Genomic DNA, 11185 nt, shown 5'->3' with positions numbered 1-11185 from the left:
TAAAGTGAGTAATTGTGTAGTAAACGAGCCACAATTTATTTTATTACAAAAAAAACAAACAGACAATGACGTCTTCTTGTGCGCCAATTCCTGTCTTCACGTCATCAGAGGTGCCTCGGCGTCGCGCATGCGCAGCAGCAGTGCAGCGAAGATGGCGGCGGGAAGCTCGGTACCCAGCGATCTCTACCAACATGTGTACACGTTTCTTTTAGAGAACAAGTTCACTAAAGCCGCCAAGGAGTTTTTAAAGCAGGCAAAAGTCGTAAGTACACGCGAGTGGTCTTGTGTTAGCGTGTCTGTGTGTAGGACGGAGGGTTAAACCGGCGGCCACGCGCGCACGCCGCACGCGCCGTGCGTTTGAAACACGTGTCTACTTGAGAAGCAGTGTGGTGTGTTTAAGTGTAACGCTTACCTGAGACTGTAACACACCGAGTCACACCAAGTAACACCTGCTGTGTCTTTTGGGAACTGACCAGGAATTATTTCACTTCATTTTGAAAATGATTATTTTTGTTTTTAAATTTGTTCCAGTAGTACCCAATCTAAATGTTTTAACACGTGGTTAATACCTCAGTGGTGAATCATAGATCACAAAAAAAAAACAGAAATAAATTTGCAATCATTCTCTTTAATCTGCATAATTATGAGGGACCTCATCACGTGACACCTGAAGGCCCTTTAAATACCTTTACAATAATCTCTAAAAGAAAGGGAAAGCATTTCTTTAGCAGGGTTAGACATGTTTTTGAGATTTACTAACACCTCCTTTCCTGTTTAGAAACCTCAGGACCAAAATGAAGAAGGACTCCTTGATGTTTTTAGTTTTTGGGTTAAGTAAGTATCTGTTGAAAAACCCTCTCGATGAATAAATGACTTTCTTTTGCCAATCAATGTCCTCTGACAGTTAATCTATCCCTCGTACTAATGTTAGTTCTCGAGGAGCAACGAAACGCAAAGCGGTCACCAAAGGTCCTGAGGTTAACGGGCCGTGTGCGAAGAAGGCAAAGCAGGACGCCGAGAGTTCCAGTGAAGAAGACTCGAGCAGTGACGAAGAGGATGCAGCACCTGTACAGAAAACACCTCAAGGTGAATGCTTAAGTCACAATATCTAAACAGCACTTAGAACCTAGATTATGTGCTTTAGGTGTTAAATTTGTACAACATTTGCACGTTGTCTTGCCTCGCACTTGTATAAATCTCATTTATAGACTTCAACTTATTAAAAAAAGTCTATGTTTGAGAATACAGTGTTGGTTTATAACCTAAAACACACATCTGCCCCTTTTGTATGTATGTGCACCATCTGTCAAATCATTAAACACGAAGCACAGTGATTAGAGATGGGGTGCAGATGGATCGATTTAGTTATGAGTTGCGTTTTTCTATGCCTGTCCATGGATCACCACACAGCTACACCGACCTTGGAGTCTTTTTATACTTTTTATACTTTTTCATCCTGTGTGGTGGGAGTCAATTATTTGCAAAGTTTGTTTAGAAGTAATAATTAATAGCAGATGACTCAAATGCGTGCAGCTCAGTAAACTATTTTTTTTGCTTTATTTAAGATGAATGTCAAATACCTTTGTTTTTTAAATGCTGCGTTTGATTTTTAAATGTGGAAAAAAACGTTATAAGTCCGTTGTACGGACTACATTTAATTAATTATTAAACTTTTTTAAAGGTTTAAAATTGTAACAAAATCGGGATATTTAGAAAATCGTGATATCTCACTTACATAATTTCACTTTTAATCGAATTAGAATTAGAAATCATAATGGCGCATCAGGAGGTGATAAAAGTACATGCCCATTCAGCATAAATAAATGTGTGTACACTTACAGCTTCAGCGCCAGTGAAGAAGGTAACACCTGCTGCAACACTGGCAAAGAAGGCAGCTGAGTCGAGCAGCAGTGATGACTCCAGCAGTGACTCTGACGATGAAGCCACCACCAAAGCCCCAGTAAAGGTAAAATGATCAACTTGTGCAAAGTTGATGCACTTCTGGTATTTTTCTTTCAATATGCCGCTTCCTAATCCGGCATTTGTTTTTTCAGGCATCTCAGAAGGTCACGCCTGCGAAGCCTGCAGCTCCGTCCCCTGCAGCGCCAGCCAGGAAAAAGGACACCAGCTCCAGCAGTGAGGACTCTGACTCGGAGGACGAATCGGCCAAACCTGCGGCCGCTAAAGGTAAAAGGTTGTCAGCGTCATGCTGAGGGACACTACGCCACGTTAGAAAAAGTCACAGAAGCTAAATTTTTTAACCCACGAGAAAGAGGTGTATATTTAGGTCATAGCCCTCCGTAAATTTCTGGTCTTTTTAAGGTAAAAAAAATAAATAAAACGAGTGTGCAGGTATATTATGATGCCCTAGTCTAAAAATTTCACGAGCTCTTAAAATTCTTCAATCGTTAAAAAACGTAGAAGTAGAAAAGGATAAACAATTATTTGTATAAAACGTGTCAAATATAGATTTTTTTTTTTAATTCCCACAAAAATCTCTTTTACTGTCAGTATTTTTCCAGTAGGAGATTACCAGGCCACGGCTTGATGTCATATAGTATAGTCCATAATCTGTAACTGTTAGATTTATTTTATATGAGCAACCATAATTATTAGCGCTATCTAAACCAGTCATTACTACTCGGCAGACCGCAGTCTGGATCCGGGTCTTGTGATGGTTCTGGTGATTTACTATCACCATACTGACGCCAAAATTACCTTTTAAACAAAAATAATGGTTTAATAGAGATGAACTGATTGATCAGACAGTGAACGGAATTGGCTGGTTTTTAGTTTAATTAGCCATGACTGGGTGGTCGGCCGGGTGGCACAACACAGGCGCATTTTTTATATTGTTACATTATCAAAAAAAAAAAAACAATACACTACTTACAACAGCCTTAAAACACAGTGAGGGCAAATTAATTGAAAATCATGCATTAGAAGCCACACACCCGCACACAATGCAACCTGCTTACTTCCTGTTGAGTTTTGCGACTTTTAAAGCATTTTAGGTTACTGTTACGAACTGTAAGAAGATTGTAAACAAAATTTAAAATAAACAAAATCAGGGGGAAATTAAGTATCAAATCTGAATATTTACTAAATTGTGATGCTTAATAAAATCTAAATTTTAACTGAATAAGCACGAGGTATTGTGATATCGTATGAGGAGGTGACTGGTGATTCCCATGCCTAATGGACAGTGTGTGGAAGAAACCGAACCAAAAGCTCGCCACAGCATGGCTTTCTCCAAAAAGAAAAAATTAAATTAGACCATGAAAACTGAACCTTTAAAGATGAATGGACAGATTAATATATGTTTTTTGATCTTATATTTAACAAGTAAACACTTAAACATGCACTCATCCGAGGTGAGGGCAAACAAAATACCTGAACTGAGAGCCCAGTATGTCAGAGCGACCAAAGTCCTTTCATATTCATGTATCTGAATGTTAACACAAATATAAATTTTTTATCTCGGCTCAAATAAAGTTTTATTGACCAGAACTGCTTACACTTTAACGCCGTAATCCTGATGTAAGCGATCCCAGAAATTGTTTTATAGCCTTTTTTAAAATCTTGGACACTTAACTATTTTTTCTTTTTCTTTTTTTGGTTAGAATTGTAAATAAATTTACCATTTTAATTATTTTAGTAATTCATTTAAAGTGAAACCCGTATATAGATTAATTACACACAGATATATTCCAAGTGTTTATTTCTTTTATCTTGATTATTATGGCTTATAGATAATGAAAACCCAAAATTCAGTATGTCTGAAAATTTGAGTATTACTAAGTAGGATTAATGAGAAGTATGAACATGTACAGCTCTCAGTACTTGGTTGGGCCTCCCTTAGCATGAATTACTGGAGCAGTGCGGCGTAGCATTGAGGTGATCAGTCTGCATCACTGCTGACATTTTATAGAAGCCCAGGGTGGTCTGAATATTCTGTAGAAGGGTTAGGTTGGGTGAGTTTTCTGGTTAATCAAGCAAAGGGATACCAGGTATTAGTTTTTTTGGCAGGTGCCAAGTCCTGCTGGAAAATTAAATCAACATCTCCATATAGCTGGTCAGCAGAGGGAAGCCTGAAGTGCCCAAAAACGTCCTGGTGGACGGCTGTGCTGACCTTGGAACTCATAGAAATGCAGCGTACCAACATTAGCAGATGACAGAGCTCCCCAAACCAACACTGACTGTGCAAAATTTACACTGGACCCCAAGCAGTTCGGATTCTGTGCCTCGCCTCTCTTTCTCCGGACCTCGATTTCCAAATGAAATGGAAAAGAGGACTTTGGCCCACTGCGCAACAGTCCAGCCCTTTTGTCCTTATCCCAAGTAAGATGTCTCTGACGTGTCGTTGACACGAGGAATGCTACAGTTGTAGCCCATGTCCTGGATACATCTGTGTGTGGTGGCTCTTGAAGCACTAACTCCAGCTGCTTTTCCCTCCTTGTGAATTCCCCCCCAAATTCTTGAATGGGCTTTGTTTAACAATCCTCTCAAGGTTGTGGTTATCCCTCTTGCTTGTGCTCCTTTTTTTTTTTTTTTTTTTTTTTACCACATTTAATCTTGGTGTCAAGTCAGCAGTCTTCTTCATGATTGTGTAGCCTCAAGAACCAGACTGAGAGACCATTTAACCCATGAGTCTCAAGTATTGGATTTTTTAACAATATTAATTTTTTAAGATACAGAAATTTGTTTTTTCATTAGCGGTAAGCCATTATAATAATAATAATTAAAAAAAAACACTTGAAATAAATCAATCTAAGTGTAGTTAATTTGTATAATGAGTTTTAGTTTTTGAATTGAATTACTAAACAAAACATTTTTAATGGTATTTTAGTTTATTAAGGTATTAAACAATAATGAAGGATGGTGATGTACACAAAAGTATACATAACTGGTCCTAAACCATCTTTCAGCCACGAACAGTTGTGTAAGCATTTAACTGCATATCATTTACCATGTGACAAATACAATTTAAATTTTAATAGATTTTTTTATTTTTATCTATTAGACACTGAGATTGTTATCGAATACAGCATGTTGCTCAAGAGACTCAAAGGACTGGTGCCTGCTGGCTCTCAATAAATAATAGATATGTTTTGTTGTTCTCAGGGGCCAAGCCCACGACTGTGACCCCTAAAGCCCCGGCTCAGAAGAAGCAAGAGAGCAGCAGCAGTGAGGAAAGCTCAAGTGACTCTGAAGACGAGGCTCCAGCGAAGGTGTGATCTCATTCATCAATAATACACCATCAACTTGGGGGTTCATGAATCGTAGCGCTTTTGAGACATTATTTTGTTAAAATATTGATACCCCCTTGTAGCCTGTAGAAAGACTTCTGATGCATACAATTACATCTTCAAAGGCTTTAATGTAGTTCTGATTTGTGCATTCAAGGGAGCAGTAAAAGCCCCTACACCAGCAAAGGCTCCTGCTCCGGCGAAAGCAAGCAGCAGCAGTGATGACTCCTCGGATGAGGAAGAGAAGGCTCCGCCCAGTAAAAAGCCCAAAGCAGGTACTGGTTTTCAAAACACTAAGTGGGGGGAAAATGCCCATGTAGAGAAAGTAATCCTGCAGTGAAGGCTGAGGTTTTGCTTTTTTACTTGTAGGTACGTATAGTGCGGTACCTCCACCTGCAGCTCAGAGCGCCCCAGCTAAAGCGGCTAAACAGGACACATCAGACAGCAGTGAGGACAGCAGTGATGAGAAAGAAAAGAAAGCCCCTGGTATGACTAATTCTATTACCCTAGACTCTCCTTTTAAACATGACATTTATATTTTTTTCGTTTCTCACCATGATTATCTTTTTTTAGCCCCTAAAAAGGCCGTGGCTCCCAAACCTGCAGCCAAGAAGAAGAAGGAGTCGTCGTCTAGTTCTGACAGCTCTGGTATGATAACCCGCACCAATGTCTGGGCCAGTGCTAACCTCATTATGAGTCGTCTCACAGATATTTTCTTTTATGCTAACTTTTGTCTTACAGATTCAAGCTCGGAGGATGAAGCAGAGAAGAAACCTGCCAAAGCTACTCCAGCCAAAGCAGCTCCCGCTAAGGCCCCAGCAGGTGCCGCCAAGACTGCGGTAGCTCCTGCTAAGAAGGCAGACTCCTCATCCTCATCTAGCTCGGAGGAGGATGAAGAGGAGGAGACGGCGACAAAGAAACCTTCTAAAGCAACACCAGGAAAAGCTGTCCCAGCTGCTAAGGCCACTCCTGCCAAGCAGGATTCTTCCTCATCGTCTAGCTCCGAGGATTCAGATGATGAAGCAGAGAAAGCAAAAACTCCCGCAGCTAAAGCCACCCCTGCTAAAGCCACCCCTGGTAAAGCCACCCCTGCTAAAGCCACCCCTGCTAAAGCCACCCCTAAGGATGCAAAGGAGTCATCCTCTTCCAGTTCTTCAGAATCGGATGATGAGGAAGCAAAACCAGCAGCTAAAGCCGTCCCAGTTAAGACTCCTCCAGTCAAGGCTGCACCTGCGAAGAAGGCAGAATCCTCAAGCTCAGGTAGGAACAGCACATTTATGAAAGGTGCCAATAATTGTATTTCGAAGACACCATTTGTAATATTAGACCCCAGTTTGAAGCATTATCTTTAAAAAATAAAACCAATAAAATGCTCTTTTTCATATACCTTTCACTGATTTGAAACCAGTTTTAAATGTAGATACAAATTAAATGGCAATCAGATTCAGACCCATGTCTAAATAACAAACTATTAGGACACATTTAGAAGCTACACACCAATTTTTTGACTATCTAGAAAAAATTCAACATCATTCAACAGAGTCGTGTAGAACCCTTCTGTCCATCAAACATGTGCTTTTACTCCTGTGAGGAACTTTACACATTGTACTGTTGACACTTTTCCAAAAGGTTTTCCAACAACTAAATTTTGTTCAAAATTTTGGTGTTTAACACGTTCTTAGAAAAAATACAGTCTAAAACATTTTATCTAGTTTTAATATTGCATAACAAAATCTGATTCTCGACCATGAATTAAGCCGTAGAATCCGGCATGGCATAAAAAAAAAGAAGAAAAAAAAGAAAGGAAGATGTTTTTTTTTTTTTTTTTTTTTTTAAATAGAATTTGACTTTCAGGGTTGAAGTCTTTAGAGTTCAATAGGTTGGTCCTTTCATGTAGTGATTGATACATTTTTTTTTTTTCTCCTGACAGATTCTGATAGCTCAGAAGACGAGGCTGCCAAACCTGCAACCCAAACACCGAAAACTACACCCAAATCTGCAACCCAAACACCGAAAACTACACCCAAACCAGCGGCCAAATCACAAACTCCAGTTACCACCAAGACGCCATCCAAGCCTGCAGAGAGCAGCTCGGACTCGGACAGCTCTTCTGACGAAGACGAGCCTCCTAAAAAAGCTGCTGCTGCGTCTCCCGCCGTTAAACAGCCGACCCCGGCCGCTAAACCAGCACTGACCAAATCTCAACCAGCCGCAAGCAGCTCCGACTCGGACAGTGACAGCTCCGACTCAGAAGATGAGACCCCAGCAGCTAAAAAGTCTAAGCCTGCATCGTCCACACCGGGCGCCACACCTGCTGCTAAAGCTGCCACACCCACAGTGTCTAAAGCCACACCCACAGTGTCTAAAGCCACACCCACAGTGTCTAAACCCGCAGCCGAGTCTAGCAGCAGCAGCTCCGAGAGCTCCAGCGACGAGGATGAGAAGACTAAAAAGAAACCCGTTGCGGCCGCTAAGCCTGCTGCGACTCCAACAAGCACGAAAAAGGCAGAGAGCAGCTCGGACTCGTCAGACAGCTCGGACTCGGAGGCCGAAGCTCCCAAAACCACACCGGCCAAACCTTCCGTGACCAACGGGAAAGCGGCAACTCCCAAAACTCCGGCCTCTGCAGTGAAGACGCCTGCCTCGAAGGCCGCTGATTCGTCGTCTTCAAGTGAGGACAGTTCTGATGATGAGGAGACGACAAAGGCACCTGTTAAAACCACACCTGCTGCAAAAACCACACCTGCTGCTAAAGCAAAGCCGAAGCCTGAGAGCAGCTCATCTGAGAGCTCTTCATCTGAGGAGGAGGAGGAGGTGAAGACTCCCAAGACTGCCGCTGCTACTCCAGCGAATGGTAACAAGAAACTAAAGAAAACAAACAAACAAAAAACTTTCTCTTGTAACCCAGTCTGAGCAGTATTAAAGAAAGCCATATTTTTATGTCGAAGTGCTGCTTCTTGCGACATCCTTGCAGTCCTCACTAATACCGAGTACGCGTACAAATAAAGAATACCAACATATTGCTAGTATTTAAGTGGGCGGGGCAGTTCTACCTAAAAAGAGTGGTTAGAAATTTTCCCATTCTGTTTAAGATTAGGAGCTTAGGTTATTATATTATTGACACAACATTGGAGCTCAGACAGTTTCCTCGTCCGCCACATTGCATGGTCATTTCCAACCTTAAATTACTTAAATTACTCACCTAAATTATTCTACCGCTTAGTGTTTGATGAGAGAAATTATTTATTTGAAAATGAGCGTCCATTTTTTAGTGAGGATAATGAACAGATATTACATGGTCTCTTACTACTCAGCCTGGGTCCTTTTTGCTGACACACTGACCAAACATCAATCATTATCTTTTGTCCCCTCCAAAAGAAAAATGAAAAAAAAAAAAAAAACTCCTACACTGCTAATTATTTATACCTTTTAAAACCTCAGGTACAGGCGGCAAAAGAAAAAGGACTGAGGAAGACGAAGAGGATGAAGAAGCTTCAAAGAAAACACCAAAAAACAAGAAGCCGGTTAACGTCACGCCTCATTCTTTCCCCAAGGCCAATCAGAAGGTAAAAATAATGACAGCCTGGCGAGCGTAGCTGAGCTTTTTAGCTTTCAGACACCTTTGCACGAGAGCCAAGACAGAGAAAGCTCTTTCATCTGTTTTACTACTTTGCCTCTTTTTACGTCTTCCTACGCACTTAAGTGTAAGGTCGAGGCTTTCAAGTAAACACATAGAGCATACTAATTTGGAGCTGTATGTCTGTGGGGCGCTCAGAATAAGTGCAACAGGTGATGATTGCCACTGACTGAAGTGATGCGCAGTGCTTGCTGTAGTGCTTTGAGCAGCATGACTCACTGCCGAGTATTAAATCATGGCAAAGCGAGCTAGCGGGTTCGGCTTAGACGTGGTGGTCTGTGAGTGTGAAATGAGTGTCGGCTGCTTGTAAATGAAAAGCATTTACGTTCATGTTTACTACTAGACTTCAGTCACTATCAGTTGTGATGAAGCATGGTTACTAATTTTTTTTTTTTCCTTGTGTCTGTCTTTCTGTTGTATCTTTTAAAGAATGGCAATAATCCTTTCCGTAGAATAAGAGAAGAGGACGTTGAGGTAGACCCACGTCTGGCAGACAATTCCTTCACAGCCAAGGTAGGTCACAGCGATACATTTCTTACACTTTTTTATTTTTTTTGCTATTTAAGTTAATTTTTTTTAATTATTAACGACCCGCTTTTCTTCTCTTCAAGATGGGAGCGAGTGGTGATTGGGGGGAGAAGGCCAACGAAGTGCTGAAATACACCAAAGGCAAATCCTTCAGACACGAAAAGACGAAAAAGAAGCGCGGCAGCTACAGGGGAGGCGCCATCTCTACCACCATTAACTCCATCAAATTTGACAGTGACTAAGAGGCGGAGCCACAAGCCTCCCGCTTCCTTTATATACCTGGACTAATTCTCTTCTCCGACATTGCGGTGTCATCTAATAGGATCTGGCCCCCCAGACTTACTGCAGTGTGTTAGTGCTGTACTCGGGTCATTATTAATAATGAGACAGTAGAGCCTTGAGCAGAGATACAGACATGTCAGTTGCAGTTTCCTTTCCCAGCCACTAGGTGGAGACCTCGTTTTGATCATATGTCTTCTATATCATACTTTTTATTTGTACGACTTTTCTTGCGTCAGAGCCCGAGTCTCATGAGTTTTTTTGGAGTTGTTTTTTTTATTGTGCTAATGAAGCGGTTATATTCTCTCTTGTGGACATTAAACAAATAAATGATTTCTTTTACCTCTCTGTTAGAACCCGATATTTGGTGTTGGATGATGTGAGGATTGCTGAGTCAAGCTTATCGACTCAATTCTATATTAATTATCAATCTGGATTATCTCGAGTGTGGTGCTTGTGTCTCATATGAAGCCTTGATGAACAGCACTCGCATTGTTCCTACTGTTGCAATTTCAGTTTTTTTGACTCTTATTTAACGGCTGTAACAGTTATCTGGTTTTGTCTCATTTGTTGATGTACTCATGAGTTTGTAATTAAAACCTGACCGAATCTTAACACGTGGCATTTTTGGATTTAATTTCTAATTAGCGTGACGAAGCATTCGACTGTCTGAGACCTTTTCCCTAGATTTATTTGAAGGACTGATCTGAAATGCTAGAGGACAGTACCGCCTAGAAAGCTGTCCCGGAAAATGTAGCATAAATTGAGTCAAATTTGAATTTTCTATTCAGGTTTGCTTCAAATATATATATATATATATATATATATATATATATATATATATAAATGCATAGCTAGTAAATAAAAAGCCCACTACACCAGAAACAACATTGCTCTACTACTGTACGCTGCACATTTATTTCTCCCTATAGGTGTTTGTCATATGCTGTGTTGCTATTAAAACCTTATTTGAGAAGCAGCAGGCACCCTTCTTACTTTCATGAATCATCTCTACATAGTGCAGACACTCTATATGCAAACGAAAGCCCAGCCATGGAGCCGTAATGCAGTTTCAGCACATCGTGAGCTTGGAGAGGGCTCCGGCACTGTTTTACATAAAGCCTTGTTTACTGTGTCGTGCATGAACCTGCGTTATTTTCTGCAGCTGCTTTAGACTTCTTGCAACACTGTGTGGTTTAAAGAATCTGCATGCAGCGAGCATTAAACTTGAGGACACCGGAAATGTACTGTGTGATTGTGGTTGTTGCTCAGTGCCTGTGCATGTGTGCACAAAGAAGGCCTACATTACATCACGTGTATTCATGGACAAAAAAAAAAAATGTACTTTCATGAAACCCTGAAACCTAATTCATAGTTTTGTTTGCCTTGTTACATTAAGAATATGGGTACGATAAGAGAATGTAGTGTTACTTTATCATAGAAAACCCAACTTGCATCACCTTTAGCATGGTTAAGCACATTTAACCCAACT

The 11185-nt window shown here is 40.8% G+C and overlaps 1 protein-coding gene across 2 annotated transcripts; it reads left to right on the top strand.

Moving 5' to 3' along the window:
* The first annotated feature begins 128 nt into the window (after positions 1 to 128).
* On the top strand, positions 129 to 10308 carry nolc1 (nucleolar and coiled-body phosphoprotein 1). 2 transcript variants are annotated; one of them, XM_053502998.1, is made up of 14 exons: positions 129 to 262; positions 779 to 834; positions 932 to 1086; positions 1842 to 1966; positions 2055 to 2187; positions 5125 to 5231; positions 5407 to 5524; positions 5619 to 5735; positions 5823 to 5897; positions 5991 to 6509; positions 7180 to 8103; positions 8691 to 8815; positions 9316 to 9399; positions 9498 to 10308. In XM_053502998.1, exons 1-14 carry the CDS (start codon positions 152 to 154, stop codon positions 9654 to 9656), a joined length of 2808 nt encoding a protein of 935 aa, XP_053358973.1. In that variant the 5' UTR covers positions 129 to 151; the 3' UTR covers positions 9657 to 10308. The 2 variants fall into 2 exon arrangements, with proteins under 2 accessions (XP_053358973.1, XP_053358974.1); XM_053502999.1 differs by having other exon boundaries at positions 9339 to 9399; positions 9498 to 9634.
* The last annotated feature ends 877 nt before the right edge of the window (positions 10309 to 11185 follow it).

This window comes from Clarias gariepinus, chromosome 8, assembly GCF_024256425.1.
Source record: "Clarias gariepinus isolate MV-2021 ecotype Netherlands chromosome 8, CGAR_prim_01v2, whole genome shotgun sequence".
NCBI lineage: Eukaryota > Metazoa > Chordata > Actinopteri > Siluriformes > Clariidae > Clarias > Clarias gariepinus.
This window is presented reverse-complemented; position numbering and strand designations above follow the sequence as displayed.